This window comes from Peromyscus leucopus, chromosome 16_21 (genome assembly GCF_004664715.2).
Source record: "Peromyscus leucopus breed LL Stock chromosome 16_21, UCI_PerLeu_2.1, whole genome shotgun sequence".
Taxonomy (NCBI): Eukaryota; Metazoa; Chordata; class Mammalia; order Rodentia; family Cricetidae; genus Peromyscus; species Peromyscus leucopus.
In genome coordinates this window covers 70,082,606-70,107,276 of record NC_051084.1, presented here as the reverse complement: position 1 = coordinate 70,107,276, position 24,671 = coordinate 70,082,606, and the positions used below count along the sequence as shown (strand labels likewise).

The window sequence follows — 24,671 nt, the reverse complement described above, 5'->3', positions numbered from 1 at the left end:
CATGAAACAAATGCAACACATCTTCACATAATTAAGGAAATGCACCATAAACAAATGTAACACATCTTTACATAGTTAAAATAATATTCCACAATAATTTAGTTTAACTTGTAAATGCTAAGCACATGAATAATAGTAGTCACCCACTACTGATATATGAGAACGTATGTGAGCTTTTAGGCCCATTAATATTTACTTTATGAAATTAGGAGTTGTAATTTTGATGCATTTATATTTATAATTGCTGTATCTTTTGTTCCTTTTGTTAATATGCCCTAGCCTTTTTTTCGTCCCTTCTAGTTTTGGCTTGTAGTCTTCTTTATTAGAGATCAGAATAGCCAAGACAGCTTGTTTTGGCCTACCATTCCCTTAACATAGAGACTTTCTTCTTGTAGGCACTGTCTGCCTATCAGTGTCTTTGCCAATATTTTGTGGAGACAAAAGATAGCCAGAAATAATTTTTTAATCTAGAAAATCAGTCTAATTTTCTTTTTTTGGTGAATTGAGGCTATTTATATTTAAGGTTTTTATTGAGAGATATTTATCAAGTACTGTGATTTTATTATTTGTCTTCCTGGTTGATTAGATCATTGTGTATATTCTTTCTTCTCTTAATATTAGGGATTTTCTGGTTTACATTTTGGACATTGTGGATTTTTTCTCAGCTTTCCTCTTTTCCTCTCTCTTCTCATAAAGTGTTTTCTTTCCTGTGCTCCCAGGAGACTTTTCTCTCCCTTTAAGTGCCTTCTCTAATGTTGGCATTGCTGTCATGGAGCACCTTAGTTTTTGCTAGTCTTAAAATATTCTCATTTACCATCAATTTTGAAAGACAGCTTTACGGTGTATACAATTTTGATTGACAGTTATTTAATTTAATGACTTAATACATGTCATTCCCTCTTCCATGGCTTTTATGGTTGCAGGTGAAAGTTTGGATGTTATTCTGATGTGTTTGTCTTTGTAAGGTGAGTTGGAATTTACCCCTAAATATTGCTTCTTGCTTTGTGTTTCTGACATCTTGGCTCTATTTTATTACAGAGAAGTTCTTTTCTGCCCATGTCCATTTGGGGTACTAAATACATTTTGCATTCTGGTGTCCATTTCTTTCTCTAAGTTAGGGAAATTTTTACTATCATTCCATTGTCTGGATTCTCTACTACTTCAGTTTTTAATCTCTGTTTATTTTTATATACTGTAGATTCTTAAGTTTGAACTTTTGATTATATTAAGAATTCTTGGATATTGGAGTTATGTTCATTTATTTTTCTCCCTAATTGATATTTAATTATAGTATTTCCTCCATATCGTGTCCCAACCCTGGTAGTCTCTTCTGTTTTATCAAATCTACTGATGATGATTGCCACTGTGTTTTTTTTTTTATTTAGTTCACTAAGCTTTCCATTCGACATTTTAATTTCTTTCAAAATTTAAGTGTTCTTGTTAAGTTTCTCTTCCATGTTGCTGACTTCTGCTTCCACATTGCTGATTGCCCCATCTGTTTTTCTAACTTTTTCCTTGTGTTGCTAACTTTCCTCTATACAGCCTAGACTGGATTGATCTGCTTTTTTTTCTTTTGTGGGAATTTTCACGAGTACACTTTGGAAATCTTTATCTGAAGGACTGTGGGGATGACTTAAGGGGTAAAACACTTGTATGGCATAAGATCCCCAGAGCCCACATCAAAGCCAGGCATGATAGCATGTGTGTGCAGCCCTGGTGCTGAGACGGATCCCAGGAATTTTCTGACTCTCCATTTTAGCTGTCTTTAGTTTAGAAGTTTCCCTTCTGTGTATAGTAGGGTTCTCATTAGCCACATGGAAGCTTAGAGGACTGGGCTCTTACCTTCCCAAGACTCACTGCCTGGAGTGGCTAAGGGTCAAAATGGAGGTGTGTTCCCTACCTGTGTTGGTAATAATGGGAAGCAATCGTAATACTGAGATCTGTATGGGTACATGGTCTGATTTGTACTTCTGATTTAGGTATTTCTTCACTGAAGGTTTTCCTCTGATGACTCTGGGCTGTATCAAGTTGACAATTAAAGCTACCTAGGACATTCTGTTGCCAATAGTCCCAGGGATTGCTACCAACCTTTTAAGTAAGACAGAGGAAAGCTTGTATAAGAAGGAGTAACCAGCCTCTACCCTGGTGTAGATGCCATTTTCATCATCATCACTGTCCTGGTTCATTTCTATTGCTATCCTAAAATTCTCTGTCAAAAAAACAGTGTAAGAACTGGGCAGTGGTGGTGCATGCCTTTACACCCAGCACTTGGGAGACAGAGGCAGAGGATCTCTGTGAGTTCGAGGCCAGTGTGATCTACAAAGTGAATTCCAGAACAGACAAGACTGTTCACATTGAAACCCTGTCTTGAAAAAATAAAAGAAAAAAAAAACTTAAGGGAGAAAGAGATTATTTTAGATCAAAATTCCAGGTTACAGTTCCTAATGTTTTAAATATTGAGCACTTAATTTTATATTATTTAATATCTAATTTACATAATCTAATGTTCAATGTTTAATATTCTCTTCACTCTGTTCCTAATTTGAAGATAAGGAAGCCATGATTCATAAGGATTATGTTCCTACCAAGGTTATAGCTAGAAAGTAAGGCCTAGGACTTCAGGAATATGTGTAACCATACACTTAGCACAAGACTTTGTCCTGCCTTTTAGACCATTTGACCAGACATCTGTGAGTCTGAGGCAGCAGTTCTAGCAGAACACCAAGAAGCCAATTTGAGATTCAAATTTGACTATCAAAATCCCAGTGCAGCCTCATGAAAGCATTTGACAGTCAGTGAAGAAAAGTACCGCAGTGAAAGGAGAGCTCTGTAGTAGAACTTCTTGGTAGTGTATAAGAGTATTGCAGCAACATGGAGAAGCACGTGCTCCACACAGATGCCCTGAAGAAAGTAACTAGTTGCTTTAGTTACTTTTCCATTGCTGTGATTAAAACACCATGGCCACGACAAATCATAGAAGGAGGAGTTTATTTGGTCTACAGTTGCAGAGAGATGAGGGATATCATGACAGGGAGCATGACCACAGGCAGGCATGGTGACCAGTGCATGAAGCTGAAAGATCACATCTCAGCCACAAACACTAAACGGAGAGAGCAAACTGGAACTAGGGCGAAACTATGAACTCTCAAAACTCACCCCCACTAATGTACTTCCTCCAGCAGGCTGCATCACCTCCCCAAGCAAGCCACAAACTGGGAGCCAGGTGTTCAAACATCTGAAACCATCAGGAACATTTCTCATTTGAACTACACACCAGTTCTCCTAAACAGAGGCTAATGACAGGCTAGCTATCTAATAATAGCACACATTTAGGTTTTGTCTACAATAATGCTTGTAGGAGAATGAATTCTTGGTATAAGTAGTATCTGTCATCTTAATTGTAAAAGTCAGTTTCCCAGAAACTTGCTCAAGGCACCAAGACTCCTTGACAAAGTGTAATTATAAGACTTAAATAAACTCACATAAGTACAAATATTTTGTAAGTTATCAGTCAGAGGATTCTATTAGAACCAATGGAGACTTCTTCAAATAAAGGAATGAATAAATTGTCAATGCCAGTATAAACAGACCTAATTAGAGATTGTACTCAGGTTTTTTATTTCTTTGATAAGTTTGCCCTGTTGTGTCTTTAGCAGGGCAAGCTAATTTTTCTGTTCTACAATAAAAGTACACAGTGATCCTGTATAATTCCATGAGGGTCCAATTTTTGTTAAAGTACAAAGTTTTAAATGGTATTAAAAACAGAATAAACAAAGAAAAGCAGCACCATGACTTTACAGTAAAGAATGCATAGCTTCAATGTTAATTAGAATAATTATATGTAGCTACAAAGAATATGTAGCTAGGAACATTATTTTATTCAAAAATTTTTATGTATTAAGATTAACAAAAAAATTGAATGAACTAATGGTCTATTGGATTTAGTGGCTAACACCTAAACTAAATGAGCTAGGGACTCAAAGCCACCACAGTATTTTTGTTTGTTTGTTTTATTGTAACTATTATAGATACCACACATCCAAATACACCAATAAACCAAGTACTTGTTGCATAATCACCATGGCAGATCATGAAACTTCAATAATAATCCTAGGTGTTTTCAGTGTTAACTATTATTTTCATTAGGAACTATTGTTTAGTGTATATACACAATTGGATTTTGAAAGGAAACTGAAGCACAGAATAATGAATTTATTTTCTGGAAGTAAAGTGACTAGTGAACATGTCGAGAGATCATGTCTAGGTCTAAGCAAGAAACATTGCAATAATTCAGAGTGGTTAGCCTCTTCTACCTGCTGCTCAGCTACTCTGCCTTTACTTTAGTTATTATAGTTAAGAGGGACTAGCCTCTTCCACCCATGTTCTCGCTTTATATCAGTTATTTCTCTCCTATCATCTCTTATTTGACTGATGAGACTGAATGCCCTGGTTCACAGCATGGTGCTCTTGAGATGGATTCTGGAAAGACTGTTTTTCCTACATATCTCAAGGTTCTCCAAAGGAGCAGGAATTTGCTCTATATCTTGTTAGTGACTTATAAAAACAAGGGGAGCTAGAAGCAAGGAAGCCACAGATGCTTCATGTTTCCATGAAGTCCAATATAGAGACTTATATTCTCAAGTGTGGGTTCCTCTTAAAGACACTGCAGCCTTAAATCCTACAACCCAAGACCCTGCAATAAAATTAAAATGTCCATATTCCTAAAAGAGTGCCATCTATTATGATTATGAGTGGGTAGCTGAGTAAATCTAGGTGTGAAGCATGTACAATACATCTTCACACAGCTCTCCACCCAAATATTTTTAAGGTCTAAGTGAATGATTGGGGGCTAAAACCAGGAAAGCAGAAAAGGTAAACCCAGGGATGAAAACTAGGAAACCTTTTAAAACTTGGAAAATAATAGCACAATGTGCAAAGGTTTACTAGTCTCTAAGGAATTCGATCTTTTTCAGTAGAACCTCTGGTATGAGTGATGTGCCTCTTGGCAATCTGTGCTAATCTGTACTGTCCACTGATCTAGGCAGAGCCCAAGGGGAATGGAAGCATCAACAAGAGACTGCCAGCCATTGTGGAAGATGAGGAAGAGGAGGAGGAGGTGGAAGAAGAGGAGACCACCTCCCTCTCTCCTATCTACACAAGGGGACCCTCTGCTTCACACCACAAGAAGACTGTAGGCAACAAGAGCTACCTAGGATTAAGCCTAAAGCAACTAGCCTCAGGGACAGTACCTTTCCACTCACCCATCAGAGTCTCCGCTGCTAACTCCCGGAAAGCCAAGCAAGAGGCTGAACCACCTCACCATGGCCGAAGGAAAGAGAAGAACCTGAGAGTGCAGCTTTGCAGTCTGAATAGTGCTGGAACCCCAGAGCTCAGTCCAAGGTAAGAGTTCACCAGCACAGCAGTCTCCCAAGGGAGCACCCACACTTCTGCATGTGCTCACATACATGCCTAATAAATTATTTGGCCTTCTGAGCCTTTCTGTCCCATAAGTTCACAACCTCAGTTGTTCAGTTTTCCTGAACCATGTGTGAATTTTTTAACCATATCTACTCAGATTTCTGTGTATTGTGTGCTATGAAAATTGTACGATAATTTAAATGGGTTCCAGTAAATATTCATCACTTCTTCTTTTGTACTAATTTATCTCTACTTAATATAATGCAATTTATAATTGAATTCACAATAAAAATTGAAGAGAGAAAGACCCTTCAGTGTTACCCCTTAACCCCCAAGTCTTTATGGAACAACAGGTTGATATGATGAATGATTGCAGGCTGTTGTCCTTTCATGTTACTGTGCATAACTGAAGCTAGTTTTATTTCTGTTCTTTTTAGTAAAGCTAGTTTTATTTGCACTGAAATAAAGTCACTTTAGAATCAACTACAGGATATTAAGATGGTAGAAAACCCATGCTGTGGTTCCAGGAAGGCAATGAGAACCATTAGAACCCCACCAGCTGAGCACCCACGTGAGGAAAATATCCTGAATGCTTCTAGGTTCCATGCACCTTGTGAGGTGATTTTCTATTCATTTTTGTACCTAGTCTTCCTGGAGTCTGGAGAAGTCATTTATGTTATTTCTTCCTATAATGTTGTAAAAATAAACTTAAGACTTAAAAATTCTGTCAAAGACCTCAGCAACAGTAAGGACTGGAAACTGGATACAAATTCTTTCTCTACTTGTAAACCAAATGATGACTCTAATATACTAGTTCTTTATCCACTTGCAGAAAAGACACTACAGCATCTGTGTATTGCACATTAGGCTGAACATGAAGAAAGCATGACAACTTTTAGTTAGAAAAGTCTCAGAGCTGGAAGAGAAGGGACACGAGGATCGCACGCTGGTCCCATGAGTTGGTGTTCTTTTCGATAAAGAGCATTACAAGGACACTTGCCAAAATGTTTATAGCTGCAGTAAATGACTGGGGACTTTCACTTTTGAATTGTGTTGTCTTTCTGTATACATTTTCTACAACATACTTATATTCAGCAGTGAGCAAACTAGATACCATTTACCAAGGAAAAAGACTCAACTACTCTCAGTGATTTAAACACTAAGGCTGGGGCTGGAGCTAAGTGGAACATATTTGCCTGGCTCTCATGATGCCCTAGCTTCAGTTCCCAGAATAACAACAACAAACATATTGAGAAAATAAATGAAATTCTTTAACACTCAAATAAGTAGTTTTAGGTCTTTGTCTAGAGGTATCATTGAACTTGTTTTCTGTGATGTTTCAGTCATTAAGTTAAAGTGTTTTCTTTTAGATGGAGGTAAAATGTGTGTGTGTGTGTGTGTGTGTGTGTGTGTGTGTGTGTGTGTTAATCTGATTTTTAAATCTTAGAATAAATAAATCTAATTTCTATAGCATCAATGTCCAACAAAAATAAAATGTAAGCTAAAATGTGAGCCACATATATAATTTTAAAGTTCCTAATTGCCACATTTTAAAGTGAATAAACCCTAAATGCAATTAACTTTGGTATTATATTTTATGTCATACCATATGTCCCAAATATTATAATTTTAGTTATAAAAAATACAGAAATCCTTAAATGGCTTATGCTTCCTTCTAAAACTTGTTTTCAAACTCTGAAGTGCATGTTATACATACAGAACTAGTAGTCAGGCCCCCTAGAGTCATCTCAGAAACTGGTTACTATGGGGCTAGCATAACTTTGTAGCACCCAGAATTTAGAAATTGAACATGAAATGTCCTAGAGGTCTTATATAAGTTCTGGAACTCATAAATGTAAGTGCACAGCTGACTGATTTCCTGTACTTGACCCAGGATTGTTGATGGAATTGAAGATGGCGATAGCAATGAGGAAACTCAGACTTTTGACTTTGGCTCTGAACAAATCAGGCCAGAGCCCAGAATTTCTCCTCCACTCAGAGGTAAGCACCTGTTAGTCATCTTCAAGAGTGATGTTCTCTGTAATGTGTGCTGTCTGGCACTGTTGCCTGCTGATCTCCTGGGGTTCTTCATGGCACTCAGTGATTTGACTGGCATCTGTGCCACTTCCAGCTACTAAGGTCATTGCTTGTAATTGTCCTCTGATCGGGCCCCCTACCCTGCCATTTACCATCCCTGGCCAACAGAGTATCCAGTTTCTGGTATTCATCAGAGGGTGTCCCTATTTTCCTATTATAAATCCAGATAAATTTACAAAAACATTATCTAGAAGAAATACCATTCTGGTTGCATGCTCTGAAAACATTGGTAATACTTAAACATTTATTTGGTGAGAGGTTATATACTTATAGACTGTCAGAATAAATAACTTTGCAATGATGTAGGACAATTGAATATGAAACACCAACCTGTAAGGATAGTGAATTAGTATAAAGATATCTCCAACTCAAGCCCAATTTGATCTCTTCCCCCCTCTGTCAACCTCACAAAAAGGATCTGTCAATATGATCAAGACCAGAAATGACAAATAAGGAAAACATACCTTCAGTTAATAAAGATGGGGCACTGAATAGTTGTTAAATGCTTGTAGATAAAACAAAATGAATAAAACTGATATGCAAGACCAGCACTCCCTGGCCATGTCATTCTCACTTCTGAGCAAATGCTAACATCCTTGTGTTCCATTCTCCTGCCAACTAGCAGCCCCCTGTATAAGCCCAAACCCAAGAAAGATATTGAATGGATAGTTTTAACAACAGGGATGAGGCTCTACTGTTTAGTAAATTCAGCATTTTATTGGCAATTAGCAATCCTTCCTAGCACTCATTGCCTTCTGGGAAAACAGAGGGTCCACATAAGACTTGATGCAAATGGAGAAAGAGTAGAGTCTTAATTCATTAACTCAACTAATTATATATATTGAATTTACTTTGGAAATAATAGTCACATCAAAATACAAAATACAAAAGCCAGTAATGAATCTCTGCAGCAACGTTTTCTTTGTGGTTCCCTGGGGTCAATGAAGAGCCTTGCCCTTTTCACCCACTCATTTCTTGGCTTCCTCCTTTCCCTTGTCCCACCATTAATATTCAAATATTTAAGCAACAATTTCTCTTTTCTGCCTTGGAAGTGACTCTCAGTTCTGCCTAGACCTGTCCTTCTACGACCACACTTACACCTTGCTTTCGTTGCCACCAAATTTCTTCCCTGAGTTCACATTGCTTTTTAATGCAGAGAGAACATTTTTAAAGTATAAGTATACTTGTGTGGCTCAACTTCAGTGCTTAAAACCTGAGTGTTTTATACCAGCCTTTAGCATGAAATCCAAACCCACTGCCTAATTGCTTTTAAATGTCTCCTCCCTTTGCTGGGCTCTTTATTCACTGCCATTTCCTATAAAGGGGTATTGGCCTATTGTGTATGATGGGAATGGTTTGTTGAGTGACTGCAAGGCATCTATGTAAAATTGGCTCTTATGACTACTCTGATCTGTTTTGAGTGATTTTTCTTCCTCCACAAACAAGTGTTCTACTCACAGCTGATCAGGGACAGGCTAATCTGTCCCATCAAATCTTTTCTTTCACAAAGACATAATTTATTTGTGCTTCTTACCCTGGATAGAGAAGAGAACTAAAAAACAAGAGCAAGGGAGTGGTGCAGTAAAAGATATGAAGCAAAAGAGATTAGCCCCTGAAACAGACATGGAAGTGTTCTCATGGGCACAGCAAATCCCTTTTCCGACGGAAAAGGGAAGCATGGTCAGTGTGTGTGGCATGGGGAGTGACAGTGAGAATGAGAAGAGACAAGAGTATGACGTTGGAACATGCTGACTGTGTGTGGGAACACATGCAGCCAGTGTGGTCACCAACCACTGTGCTGTGAGACTGCCCCTGAGAGTACAGCAGGTGCTGCCCAAAAATTGAACAAAGGTTTGTCTGGTCCTGGGGAGGAAGAACCCATGAGCTCAGGCAGCAGGGACATTGAGGTGACAGCCTTCCTTCCACACTGCAGCCATCCCAAAGCTTGAATACATCCCAAAGCTTGAATATTCCTTAAGGACTCACTTTGTGTGTGTCACTTTTCAGACCCGGAGGTCGGAGCCGCTGTTCTGTTCATCAAGGCTGAGGAAACAAAGCAGCAAATAAACAAGCTCAACAGTGAGGTATGGAGGGGAGAAGGAGATCAGAATTCTACCTACAGCAGAAGTGGTGTGACAGGATAACCAGCTGTGCCCCTGGAGAGAAACTGCCTGAGCCTCAAAGGGCCCTGGGACTTTTTCCCTATCCTGTAACTCAGCAAGCTCCATTTCCCCGTGCATAAGTAGGGAGATAGTTATGCATGCCCTTTGACCCATTGTCCAAGACAGATACAGCAGATATATAACAAAGTGCAGTCACTTGAGACCCTTATAACACCCAGCAAAGACACGGGGAATAACCACAGAGGGAAAAGAAGCAGAAGCACCATCATGGCACTGGTGCTTACAACATCCAGCAGAAAGGCACTAAGGAAGCCCTGATAAGCAGCCTGATGATGCTCCCCACTAAGGGACCTGTGCAAAGCAAAGAGGTCTCTCCATGGGCGAGCATCTGGCTTCCTATTCCCACTGTAGATGTTTTTATAATAGCAACCTCTATTAGAAATGGTTTATCTTCTAGCTGTTCTCAAGGGTGTATTTTAAATCTCTTTGTCTTTTTGCTGTTTTCTCCTCTTTCTGTCATAGGCCGAGGGGTCAGTCTGCCCCAGGACAGGGACTTTTAGAGGACACTTGACCTGAATGTGATTGAGTGTGATACTACACAGGTCCTCTTTGCTGTTAGAGTGTGCTTTCTCCAACCTTGACAGCACGTGGCAACTTTTTTTTTCAATATAACCTATATTTTGAGCAGATGTTTTATTTAACTGATGTCCCTCAGTTTTCAATGAGTTAAAGCAAGATTGTTAGTCCATGGGAGAATGTAATTTCTCAGAGTCATTCTTGCCTAAGTTCTGCTTTTTACCCAACACTTGTTTGCTATGTAGCATTGGAACTTTACCTCTCTGAACCTTAGGGTTGTCCATGTAAAATAAAGTATTCTCAACAACTTTATTAAGATATATTTAGATATCATAAAATTCATCTATTTTAAAATATGTGATTAAGTAAGTTTTAGTTTTTTATTCATTTAACCACCATCAAGAGTCAACTCTAGAATATGCTTTGTCTCCCCAGTGATGCCTCTCATTCAGATGTGTACTCGATCTAGGAGACCATGCCTTGGGGAATGATGGGCCTACTTTTCTGTTTTGATGAGATTCACCTTTCTGTCCATTTACATAGAATAAGGTAGCTTCTTGGTTGCTGCCTTGGTTTTAATTGCTTTCCCCAAATGACAGCAGTTTAAAACACATTCTGGGACATTTTAGATGCAAATAATTATTTTGGAAGTGGCCAATGAAGCATGCTGGAAAAACAACAGAAAAGCTTGAAGGTGAAAAGTAAATGTGTGTTAATGAGTTAACCTGTGGGTAATTGGAACTCAGGCCTGCTGGGGACCTCTGAGAGATTGCAGGGGACAACTCAAACATGTTCATCCCAGAAACAAAGAAAAGAAGGACTGAGACTCTTCACAGGCCGAGCTACAGAGCAGTCTAGAGAAACTTTCACAGGAAAAATTCAAGAAGCTTTGGGATTCTTTTGGACCACAGGAAGGACGTGTGGAGAGGTAGAGGGTAAAAGAGTCCCCTTCCAGATTGAAGTTAGAACTCACATGCTATCATCTTAGGTAGGATCACCATGGACTGATACTGAGAATTTTATAAGTGAAATTCATGTGGTCACACCAACTTGCAATGATCTGTAGTAACACAGTAGTGCAGCTGGCATAGCCCAGGTCTCTCTTAGTGAAGATTTACACTCAGCTGCACCATCTCCTTCCATCCTGTTGTTTCTGAAGTGAGACAATGACTAAGAGGGGAAGTACCAGGAGAAGAACAGAAATGACAGTATTAGAGAACTCCCTAACTGGACTGACAGTTCTTAAATCATAGTGACTAGTCCAAACTGTATGGGGATTACCCAAATAACCTCCCACTGAAAACTACAGAAGGGGCTGGAGAGATGGCTCTGGGGTTAGGAGCACCAGCTGCTCTCGCAGAGGACCCAGGTTTGGTTCCTAGCATCCACAGGTGCAGCTTTCACCAGCCTACAAGTGCACTTCTGTCGGATCCAGGGCCTCTTCCAGCCTCTGTGGGCACCAGGCACACATAGTACATAGACATACATGCAGATATCTAAGATTTTAAAATAAAGTAGCTTTTTGAAGCAGGAGGGGACAAAAAACAGCTAGAGATCTTGTTGGCAATCTGCACATCATTTTTCCTTTGAGCAGTTTCTCTTCAGACATTGCCCTGGCTAAAACCACCCATAATGCCATTGGAGTTCTTCCCATTCCCATTTGACACAAACATGTAAGAATTCTAAGTGATCTACTTCTTAACTGAATCTTAGAGTCAGCTGTTCTTGGAAAAGGAGGTTTATTTCTTCCGCGTGTGGTCACTGCCCAAGTCAGGCTAAAGAAGTGATCACTGTATTATTGCTCTTTGATAATGTGGCCCAGCAGTCTGTGTAAACAGAGATCCATTTGGAAAACAAAGGAGCCTTGCAATTCGATATATTCATCATTGTTCCTCTGTTGAGAAATATTCATCAAAGTAAGAAGGCCAAAATAAAATTATTAGTGGACCAATCACCTCCTTCTAAAGATTAGATTTTTTCTTAGAGTAAAATATCTGATTTCCTCACGGTTGTATCTTAAGCAAAACAAAAAACAAATAAACAACTTTGATCTTTACACACAATTTAATTTATATAGCCTTGACCTTGTGTGTAGTATATTAAAAGGCACCAAGCCAGGTACAGTAAAAATACAAAGTGGCTTCAGAATGTGCAGTTACTCCTTACAACCTCCTACCTGTGTTTTCCTCACATCTGTTACAAAGTCATATTGTTGACATAGAAAATAATCAAGTCGAAGCCTAACACTCTGCTTTGTGTAAGTCCTACTTTTTGTAGATGGAATCAGCTGATTGCTTTACTCTTACTTTATACTTTATTTGGTTACTATTAAGGAAGACATACATTGGTGGTAAATGTGAAATCTACTGCATGACCCTGAAGTCTGTTACCAAAATGCCAGACAGCGGCAGAGCAGAGATTGTGGTGCTCACTGTAGGCACCGAGTGCACTGCCGGAGCACTGATGAATCTGAACTCTGATATCTGCTCAAAGATTTAACATACAGGGTCTGGAACAATGGCTCAGTGGTTAAGAGCACTTATACTCTTCCAGAGGACCCGGGTTCAGTTCTCAGCCCCCATGTCAGGGTGCTCATGCCCTCATAGCCTCCTGTATTTGTAGCTCCAGGAGATTGGAGCCTCTTCTAGCCTCTTTGGGTACCTGCATGTGCACTTGCAGACACACACATACATATACACACATATACATGCATGCACACACAAAATATGATGAATAAGTTATGTATTTATGTATATAATTCAAATATATGGAATTGTTCCCTGCTGTGTAGACATCATAATTAACTAGTTAAATACATTTTAAATGTCAGAAAAGGCATAATATTGCTCTTAACCTACATTCCCAGAACACGTAAGGGAATTTTAAAGCTGTAAAGCAGGCACCAGTATTAGCCTGCTTTAGATACAGTGTCCACGCTTTATAGCTCAGTGAAGCTGTGACTCTGAGAAAGTCTTTGACAGTAATAAAAGTCACTTCAGGGGCTGTGGACTCTGAGAGTCAAACGCTACATTTCTGAAGAGGTTTGTCGGTAAATGCTACATGTGCTCTAGTTTCTCAAATCTGGCTGACCCAGAAAGACATGGCGAAGTGTTTAAGGAAAAAGTGCTTTGGCATAGTGAGCACAAAACATAAACACTGCTGAAAAGGAAAAGCTGCCCTGGAGGGAAACAATAGTTAAGGTTCACATTCAGTTACTTCAGCAAGGTGTTTGTCTTCCCAGATCTTATACTGTTCTTCTCTTAGCAGGTAAGAAAATCTGCACTAGGAGTTCCAGTGTGAACTTAGGACTGTATGGAGGATGTAAACACCAAGTGTGAAGTATGGTGGCCCCTTTAGTCCTGAGAACTAGACTCTGCCTCCTTCTGTGTTAGAGCTCCCTACAGTTGCTCACACTCTGCACCTTTGCCGGTGTTTTGGTCATTGATCTTCTTTGCAGAACTGTTCCTTTCCATCCTTTCCCCATTTTCAATTGGGTTGTCTTTTGATTATTAACTCTTAAGTGTTCCTTACATTTTACAGAACCAAGTTCCTTATGAAACACATGAGTTTCTCCTCTTTTTGTGGATCTAAGCTTGACTTCCTTGATGGTATCCCTTGAAGCACATGAGTATTGATTGTAGAGACAGCTAATCTGTCTTCATTTCTTTTCTTGTACTTTGGGGGTCATATTTGTGAGAAATCCAGTGTAATGAATATTTATTCCTCTGTTTTCTTCTTCTCTGTTTTATACTGTAATCACTTGTGTTTGTGCCTTTGATCTATTTTGGATTAAGTTGCACATATTGTATGAGTTGTGCATTTAGCTTTATTTGTATGTCAATTTTCATAGCCCCATTGGTTAAAACACTCTTTCCATTTGAGAGGTCTGAAAGCGATGTTCATAAATCAGTGGATTGTGAATGTGAAGACTAATGCATGTGTTACTGTTCTTGTTGCCATAACCAAATGTCTGACAAGAAACATGCTAGGAAGAAAGATTTGTTTGGTTTGCAGTTCAAGGGGAAGGAGGGTGGCAGCAGGGGAGGTGACTGTCACACTGCGTCCACACTCAGGAGGCTCTGAAAAGTTAATGCTGGCACTCGGCTCACTTCTCCTTATATCACTCAGGGACTACAGCCCATAGGACAGTGACACCACATGTAGCATGGGTCTTTCCTCTTCAATTAAACATTTTTAGAAATATCCTCATAGACACACCAAAGGATTGTTTCTGGGGCAATTCTAAATCCAGTGACACTACCAATTTAGATTAACCATTGCAGTTTACTTCTGACCTTAAATTTTTTACTTAGAGTTTTTTTCAGCATAGCCTCAAACTTGTGATCTTTCTGCTTCAGCCCCCTGAGATGAGTGCAGGTGTGCACCACCATACCTCCCTGTTTCTGGACTCAAAATTATATTCTGCTGACTAGTCTATTTGTGTCCCAGCTCTCTGCTGTCTTTATTGCTTTGCATTGTAGCAAGTTCCAAAATGGAAAGATAAGTGTCCTCCATCTTCAGTTTCCTCTTTCAAGATAGCTTCAGCTGTCTGGGGTTTTGTGCCAACTTTAGAAACACTTATTTAATAGGAAAGCATGCTTTCTTTTAATATTTTTAGTTATTATTTTAAATTTCATGTATGTATACAATGTATCTTGATCATATCAATCTCAACTGATCTCCGAATGACTGACTACATCTTCTTATCTCCCTCCCAACTTCATGCATACCATTATTTATTTACTTACTTACCTCTGAGTCCAATTAATGTTGCCCATGTACTCATATGATTGTGGTGTCATCCTACCAGTGGCCACGCTCCCAAAAAGCAGTGACTCTCTCTCCTTCAGCAGCCATCAACTGCTAACAGTTCCTCAGATGGGATGGAGCTTTGTGAGCTCCTCTGCACTCCATACTGAAATTTAAAAAATATTTTTATTAATTCTTTGAGAATTTCAGACAATGTATTTTGAAAATATTCACCCTACTCTTCCTCCTAACTTCTCCTAGATCCACTTCTACCTCCTATTGTAGCTAGAGTTTTCCTGCCTTGCCCACAGTCAGGACAAATCTTTGTCACCCGCCAGTCCCACAGCCGCTCAGACCCAACCAAGTAAACACAGTTTGCTTCAAACTGTATGGCTGTGGCAGGCTTCTTGCTAACTGTTCTTATAGCTTAAATTAATCCATTTCCACAAATCTATACCCTGCCACGTAGCTCGTGGCTTACCGGCATTCTCACATGAGCTTGTCCTGGCGGCAGCTGGCAGTGGGTCCTTCTGCCTTCCTGTTCTTTCTTTTCTCCTCTCTGTTAGTCCCGCCTATACTTCCTGCCTAGCCACTGGCCAATCAGGTTTTATTTATTAACCAATCAGAGCAATTTGACATACAGACCATTCCCCAGCACAGCCAAGTGCAGACCATCCCAGACACCTGAACTTAGGCCCGTGGTCCTAATCATCCTCTATGCGGACCTGCTGGGTAAAGCCATGAGGAACCCAAGAACGGGCTCCCACAGGACATACAGAACATCCCACAGCATCCTACCTCCTACATATGTTCTCTCTTTTTTTATTTCATAACCCTTCAACTCTAATTTATGCTGCCCATAAATTGCCCGATTATGGGGACATCCATTGGAGTATGGTCCATCTACCAGTAGCCATACCCTTAAATATACCTGACCCTCCCTTCCTTAGAGGTTATCAACTGCCCACAGCTCCCCAGTTGGGAGGGTTCTTGTCAACATCTTCCTGCTCCACACTAAAATGTCGAATGACTTGATCTTGTGCTGGTCTTATGCAGGCACCCACAGCTGCTGTTAGTTTATTAGTGCAAAGGCCCCATCATGTCATAAAGACATGCTTTTTCTTGAGTCCTCTCTGACCTCTGGCTATTATAATCTCTTCCATGATGGCCCCTGAGCTTTGAGAGGGGATGTAATACAGATGTCCCATTTGTGACTGAGCACTCTGCTGATGTTTATTCTCTGCACTTTGGCCAGTTGTGAGTTTCTGTGTTAATCACCATCCACTACCCAAAGAAACTTAATCTCATGAGGTCTGAGATCTGTACTATTTTATAGGTAGAGAGGCAAATTTAGAGGACAGTTTGATGCTATATCCATTTAGCAGAATAATAATAGTGGGTTCACCTTGATCTTGGGAGTTCATATGTAAAATAGCCATGTCAAACCAAGAAGACATTTGATAGTGCTTCTCTCTACCCTACAACCCTTACCTTCTTCCTGCCTCTTCTTCTGTGATGTTCCCTTGATTTCTGCCTATGTACCATGGTTAGGAATACTGCCATGTGAAGATATTCTGATTCATGAACTAAGGATTTCAGTATGTGTCTAGGGTTTTTCCAAGCAATATTTTATAATTTTCAGTTCCCAGCTTCACACCTATTTGTTTGTATCTATTTCCAAGTATTCCATTCCTTTGGTTCTACTATAAATGAAATTGTATTCTTAATCATTGATTTTGCAGCTTGTCATGTATGTCTGTTTAATGTATTTCCCAGTCTTAGTAGTTTGGGGGTGGGCTTCTGGACCTTAAAAGTCCCTCGGACCTCTATTCAATGGATTTCTTATAAAAGATTCACATGAAGAGGTGAGCAGACTCCTCATTGGACCTTGAGGCAGCTATACTCTGTGAAGGATACAGTAGCATATTGTTTGGGCATCTTTTCCTGAGAAGACAAACAGGTCTATTCACATCAAAAAAAGGCACCAACAACAGACCAAAGCAATTACCCCACCTAACTCTTTCCGTGTGAACCACTGAATTCAGTTAGGATTATTTAGAGGGATAAAGATAAGGAGTTACCCTCAGGAGCATGGGTTACTTACAGGGGTGTAGGTGAGCACAGCCGAGATTACTTATAGGATTGTGGACAACTTGAAGAGCGACTCTGAACAGCTGTTAGCTGTCCCTGCATATCCTCAGGGAAAGGCAAACCCTTGTGAGTCTCTCCCCAATTCATGACTGAACATTAGTGAGCCCAGCAGTGTACCAGTCTACAGATTATCACAACATATGCATACTTGTCAAACATGAGTTTCAGTGGAAATAATAAATATAGTGGATACAATGTTAATATCCTATATTTGTGAATTTTTTTCTAATGTTTATCAATAAGCAACCAATTGATTACTTTCAGGGGGCAACAGATAAGCTTTTTTAAACATTGATTTGGGAGAAAGGAAAAAACCAAACATTTTCCTTTCATTCCTGTATTGACTGGGGAAGCCAGATAACCTGTAAGGAAACATCTCTTTGTAAAATTATTTCAGCTACATGAAACTGTGTGGTTGAATATAATCAGACTTGAGTCCCACTGCACTTCTGATCTCTCCCTTCAAGGCCATGCCTGCCACCAATATCGTAAGAAAGCTGCCAAGAGCCGTGTGCACACAGCTCAATACTACCTAGAGATTCACCAACATGACAGAAAACAAAAGAGGGCCACATGCTTGCTGACAGCTCGGGGTGTGAGGGCTTAACCAAAGGACGTAATTCTGTGAGAACTGGGAATGAACTAGAGAGACTGAGAGCAGACTGGGGCTACCAGGAACTGTGAGGCCTGGGTGGTAGGCAAAGGACACAAGGTTCAGCTTGACAAAGGAAGATGCTCAGGAGATGCACTGTTTGTTTATAGCTAAGCATGTGTTATATATTGATACATTGCTAAGAACACACGTTTTAAATTTCCTAACAATGAAAAATGCTAAGTATGGTCCATAAATTAGCTTGAGATAGTTATTGCACAGTGAATACACATCAGTCACCACCATGTTTTTCACTGTAAATATATGTGACTTTTTGCAGTACTGAGGATGGAACCCAAGTCCTTGCACATGTGGTCAGGGGCTCTGCAGTCACTGAGATAAAACTCCAGGATTTTTTATTTTAAGACAAGTTCTTGATAAGATACTGAGGCTAACCTCAAACTCATGAGCCTCCTGCCTCAACTTTCAGAGTAGCTGGGAAATAAGCGTGTGCTACCACACTTAGGCAGTATACAGTTTCGTTACAAATAAAGATGACAAGGAATTCGGTGAAAGATCACTTAATTATTAGAATCAGCCTATAAAATGTGTGTGCGTGTGTGTGTGTGTGTGTGTGTGTGTGTGTGTGTGTGTGTGTGTGTGTGTGTGTTGCAGTTAGTACCCCTGAATTTAAGAAAATAGTGTCCAGCAGGAAAATATGCACATTTGGCAAACATTGAGGCAGGTCACGAACTCTTCATACCAAGAAGATTACGTCACCAGATGCATTCCCATCTGCTTACTAACACATGAAAATGAAAATACTATGTTTTTCTCTGACTACCAAGTTCCAGAGTTCATGGGTTATAGTGATAGTGATAGGATTCAGAAAGAGAAAGTGTACAGAAGAAGGAGAGCTATTTCACAAGAAACAAACAGTATAGCTAAGGATGTGGTTTGACTTACACTCCTATTCCCAAAACACATGCCATAAACACAACAAAACAGCAAATCTCAGTCTCCACCAAAAGCCACAATAGAATGTATGACAGTGTCTGCAGTTACTGTGAAAAATAGTGGTCAGCCTCACAGATGAACCATGTAAATAATAAATTATGTGCTCCAGAATCTCTCAGTTTTAAGCAGTAGAAACTCTGATAAGATATTCAGACCATATGAAGCATTCTTTCCTGCTAGAAGCTTGGTGATAATTATTTCTGTCCTTGCAAGTTTAAATCAGTAGGAAAAATATTTAAATTTAGTTAAAAAAAATAGAAACACATGTTAAGAAATTCACCATACAATTTACTCTCAATTAAACTATCCATCTACCAAAACAAAGTTTAGAGTGTGTGCTATATGGCAATATTTGTACAGAAACTTGAGCTACTTAAAAAAACTAGTAAAGTCCCTGACCTCCCTGCACTTAGCCCATACAGGTCCTTGTTCAGTTCTGATCAACACCAACTTGTACATCCTTACATTTTATCTCACAGTCAGAGAATCCCCAACTTGTCTGACTGCAATTATTCAAACTTTAACCTGGCAAAATAGAATCTTAAAGCACAGTTTCCAATAGCCCCAACTATTGCACTACCACAGGAATCCATGCCAGACCATGCTAAAATTCAAGGAGCTTCTGATATTAACAGTGTTAACAGAACAGACCGATGCAAAGGAAGACTGTGGTTGCCCTTTCCTCCGGACTGTCCTCTGGATTACTATTCTCTGCCATGCAGAAATTCTCAATTGAGCTTAGTTTCTGTATCCATTATCAAATCCAGCCACATGGGATGCTGACATAAAACCAATTATATAGGGACTAAAGTTTACATCTATGTTATTTAAGCCATACACCACAGTTCTTATGGGAAAATGATTCAGTGGAGAGAGGGAGACAAGTAAAAATATATCAGTAGAGCTGATTAAATACAACAGCAGTAAACAAGGTACTCTGGAAATGTAGGCCAATAAGGACACAGACGTTCTAAGGAATCCTGGATGTGGGAGAAATAAGAAAGTGTGGTAAGTTAGTGGTTCCCTTCTTAAACGTGTGTCAAGGTCAGTGCGGTGTGTGGGATTATCACTGCTGGCAAGTTTATTGTGTGTGACAAGAGGTGATGTCTACTAATAGTACAGGCATTTCCAACACAACTGCTTGGCCCTGGTGAACTGAGACCTCAATGTATGATCCTTCCACAAAAATAAAAGAGGGGAGTCTTAGGATGCTCTGGTGTCAGGACCAGAGAAGCGAGTCACTTGGAAGCACAAAGAGTGTTTTCCTTGCTCCCCTTTCTGGCAGGACTTGGGACAAGAGGAAATGTTGGGTGTGAGCAGTTTGCTGGCATGTGGTAAAGGTGAAACTGGTTTGGCCAACAGTTTTAAATCCAGACTGCTGGATTTTCATCCATAGGAGAAGAGAGATGAGAGGGGACAAAGAAAAGGGAGGAAGAGAAAGAATGAAAAAGAGAGATGAAGGAAGAAAAAAGAAAATGAATGCATGAAAAGCAATCTACAAGTGGAGAATACACATCAAATAATGTTCCTTTTATCCATTCTCTCTACCTTGAATCAGAAGTCCACATCAACATAGCCTCCCGTGTGCAAAGTTTCTAGAAACAAACAAACAAAAAATGATAGAAAAGAGGTGGGGCTTGGGAAGACTCATGTTTTCTAATATGAGTGGCAGAAATATGTAAGGATTTTAGGTTGCTGCTGGGCAAGAAGAAAGCTTGCCCTTTTTTGGTCTGGATGGCTCTGCTTGGCTGTGTTGCTTCACTTCACAGTCCCTGGCACTAAGTTCCATGTTGACTCTGTAACTGGACAGTCCTAGACTGAAAGCAGCCTCAACAATCTTCACTGACAATTCTATTTGTTTGTTTGTTTTTAAGAAGGTAGAGGCTTGAATTCTACAACCCTCAAAAAGTAAACTCTTTGTTTCTCATACTTAATCAGGACTTGTTTTCCTATCTTAGAATAGACTCTGTCAGGAAACCCAGCAGGAACCAGCACACACCACTGCATTCAAACCCACAGTGTCTCCTGTGGAAGTCCCTGTCCCCATCAATGTCACCATCGTTTCCGCCTTCAGGAGATGCTGTCTCTCTTTGTGGCAACAGACCTTGTCCTTGCAAAGGATTAATTCCCTCATGGAACTTTAATAGGGTGCAGGGGCGTGTCCCCAGGAGCACAATGATGGAAATCTTCCTTCACATCACTTAAGAACTCTATTCTCTTGACTCCTATGTTGTTTTTAGTCCCAGTTAAGATAGTAATTTGCCTTTTGGAACAGTTAATATGTGTTTATATTCCTGGATCCAGGGCAGTCCATAGGTTCCCATTCAGAGTTCATGGCCCAAAAGTTATGGTGATTATACAGTTTAAGTTAGATGTCAAGAACATGGCTCTAAATAAATGGAAAATTTTTATTTTGAAAGCTAGAAATGCATTTATTCTGAATTATGGTGTTTACCCTGTAGCAAATCTTTTGTTGTTGTTGTTCATATAATTTGCTTTGAAGAGAATTTACTGTTTAATCAGTCTGGAATTGTTTTCTGAGATTACACTATTTACTTATCTGATGTTGAATTGACAGTCTATATAACTCTTATCCATGAGGCAATGGTTTATGTCACTGTGTTCTGTAGAGATTCTAAACACATTAGCAAGCATCTCCTAACTCCTTCAGAATGAATGTGAAAACATACTACAGCAAAAGATAAGGCCTGAATTCTGATGTCTTTCATGAAATAAGCAATCTTTAAAAAATACCATTTGGGGGCTGAAGAGGTGGTTCAGCAACTAAGAAACCACATTACACTTGCAATAGGTAGGAGTTCCGTTCCCAGCACCCATGTGAGGGGGCTCGTAACTACCCATAACTCCAGCTCCAGGGGATCTGATGCTTTCTTCTGGCCTCTGAGGGTATCACACTCATGTGCATACACACACACACACACACACACACACACACTTTTCATTTTTAAAATAAAACATCATTTCACTTTTGGGACTCAGTATTAGGTTTCACATACTGAACCCTGCTTGTCTTTGGTTTATTTGATCATTAAAATGTTGTATCATTATAGATTTGTTAAAACTCTCACTGAATACTATAATTCTTAATATACCTAAAGTTCAAATTCAGTCCTCCAATGCTCTATCTTTATCCAGTTCTGAATGAAAGGTTAGGGTTTATGTTGCTATGAAGAGACTCCAGGACCACATCAACTCTTATAAAGAAAAACATTTAACTGGGGTGGCTCACTTACAGTCCATTATTATCATGGAGGGAAGCAAGTCAGCGTGCAGGCAAATATGTTACTGGAGAAGTAGCCAGGTATCCTACACCTTGACTTGTAGACAACAAGAAGTGGTGGGTCTCATTGGGCATGGCTTGAGCATACATGAGACCTCAAAGCCCACCTCCACAATGACACACTTCCTACAACAAGACCACACCTACTCCAACAAAGCCACACCTCCTATTAGTACCACTCCCTTTGGGGGCCATTTTCTTTCAAACCACCACATGGGGCATCCTGACTGAAAGCTCAGCTAATCCACCAACCCAGGTGAATTTGATTCAGGAATGGGCTCACTGTGCCCACAGAGAGAGCCATTCAGATGTAATTTCTATCATCCCATTTGGTGGCAGAACATAACCTGAAATGCTGATAATGGAGCTAAGGAGTCTATAGAACCATCAGCATGTATGTGGGGCATGGATCCTGTGACCCTGAGTGGGTGTGATCAACACATGTAGAATTGGCAAAATTACTGATTTCTTCATACTCACTCTTCCACTCCATCATGAGATGGAGAGGCATGTTCTGCTTCCAGTAGTTGCAGATCCACTGAAAATAAGCCAAACAAGCATCCATTTGGTTCCCTACAGTTCCACACCAGCACAAAGAGTTTTGTTCTTAAAATTTGAGTGAATGTGTTAACAGTTGGTGGCCTGAACCACAGAATGACTTCCTTCTAGACTTTTCTAAATGCCTGAATTTGAGCAGGGCCACTTCCTGTTGGGGCTACAAAGAATTACTTTCAGTAGTGGAAACATATGAACTGTGGACCAATAGCTGAGGAACCCCCATGGTACTGGACTAGGCCCTCTGGATAAGTGAGACAGTTGTTTAGCTTGAACTGTTTGGGGGGCCCCAGGCAGTGGGACTGGGACCTGCCCCTAGTGCATGAGCTGGCTTTTTGGAACCTAGTGCCTATGGTGAGACACTTTGCACAGGCTGAGTGCAGGGAGGAGGGGCTTAGACTTGGCTCAACTGAATGTACTAGGCTCTGCTGACTCCCCAGGGGAGACCTTGCCTTGGAGGAGATGGAAATGGGGGGTGGAAGGAGGGAGGACAGGGAATCTGAGGTTGATATGTAAAATAAATAGATAAATCTCTTAATAACAAAAAATAAATAAATTTAAAAAAAGAATTAGTTTCAGAATGTTCTCACAGAAAGTGGGATGGATAAACTAGGAATGTCTAGACAATGAAAATAAAGCTGTCCAGGGAAACAAAGGGACTGACTGGGGAGAGAAGAGGGAGAGTGGAGGACTTCAAGGGCATATTCATCATAAGGTATACATTTGTACAAAAACTGGATACATAGATATGTTTTAAATGTGTGTGTGAGAGAGAGAGAGATAAAGAAGCCTGGCAGCCTGCCCCAGACAGTAGTTTTGGTTTTGGTATCATGATGTTGAGACTGCTCTGTTTGGGTCTTGATGGTATTTATTTGGGGCTTCAGCTGCTTCCATTGGAACCTTTGTGGGTTGTGATAGTGAAATCAATTCACAGCAACACCATCATAAGATATGATGTATTAAAATAGAGATGGCAAAGCATTACAACATTGTGTTAGTGCTGGGTAACCCAAGAGGTGGAAATTTGTGTGTGTCCTGTTTGAGGGGATGCAGACTTCCTTCAGAAAGCACAGATTGGAGCCACATTCAGTCTTCTAGTGGACTCTGTGGGCTTTTGTTGTTGTTGTCTTAATTTAAATCTAAGGTTAGGAATACAACCTTTCAGTGGATTTTATTATTGTTTTAAATGAATACTTTTCTGTGGTTCTTGTGTTTAGGGATTATCTCTTTGAGAATCTGATAAATGCTAAATATTCACCACTACAGCAAGTGAAGCAGTATGGTGGTATTTTATTTGTACTGAAATGTGATTTTTATTGTATGTTAATAAATAAAGTTGCCCTGGGGTCAGAGCTATTAGAGCCATAGCAAGAACGTGGTGGTTAGAAGAGCTAGGGAGATTTCTGTGTGTTCAGGGATACAGCCAGCATTGGAGACATACGCCTTTAAGACCTGGAGGGCGGTACTTACAGGCAGTAACGAGGCAGTCATGTGTTTGGGTTTACAACCAATGAGAAGGCAGAACAGAAAGACTATTTAAAGACAGACACATAGGAAGTAGCTCTCTTTTGGGGAAGCTAGGAGCACTGCAGGAGGTAAGATTTTAGCTCTGAGCTCTGAGCTCTCGGCTTTCTCTTTTACATTGGTTCTGTGTTTCTTATATTAATAAGACGGTTGGTTACATCTATAAAGCAGATACAATACAATCTGAGATACAACTAAAGGACCTTCTGGTAATCTGGTAGACCCCAGGGCACTTGGGTGCTCATACTGCTTGCCTCTAGTTAACCACTTCACAGTCTCTTTCTCCCAAGAACTCTCTTGCTAGAAAATCTGGTAAGAGTTCTCACCACCCTCTCCTTCTTGAAGGTCCCTTTGGTTCTGGATCTGTTGTCAGAAGACCTCCCCTAGGAAATGTTAAGCTAGAGAGCTTCTGTTCAGTCAAGGCTCAGTGAGTCTGGTGCTTTGCACATGGTATTTGCCCCTCCAGGCACTGAGTGACATCTGTGTACCTATCTGCATTCCATCCACTCTTAGGAAGTGAAAGCTGTCATTGATGTTCAAAACCACTAATTCCTTGCAATGATACCCC

At 40.0% G+C, this 24,671-nt stretch overlaps 1 protein-coding gene across 1 annotated transcript in view; it reads left to right on the top strand.

The window, feature by feature from the left end:
• The window catches only part of Kcnh8 (potassium voltage-gated channel subfamily H member 8), a 373,567-nt gene that overhangs the window by 345,876 nt on the left and 3,020 nt on the right, over positions 1-24,671 (top strand). Inside the window, exons 13-15 of the mRNA XM_028890182.2 lie at positions 5,042-5,400; positions 7,313-7,419; positions 9,523-9,599. Coding sequence (XP_028746015.1) covers positions 5,042-5,400; positions 7,313-7,419; positions 9,523-9,599 — 543 coding nt within the window. The remainder of the gene's footprint in view (positions 1-5,041; positions 5,401-7,312; positions 7,420-9,522; positions 9,600-24,671) is intronic.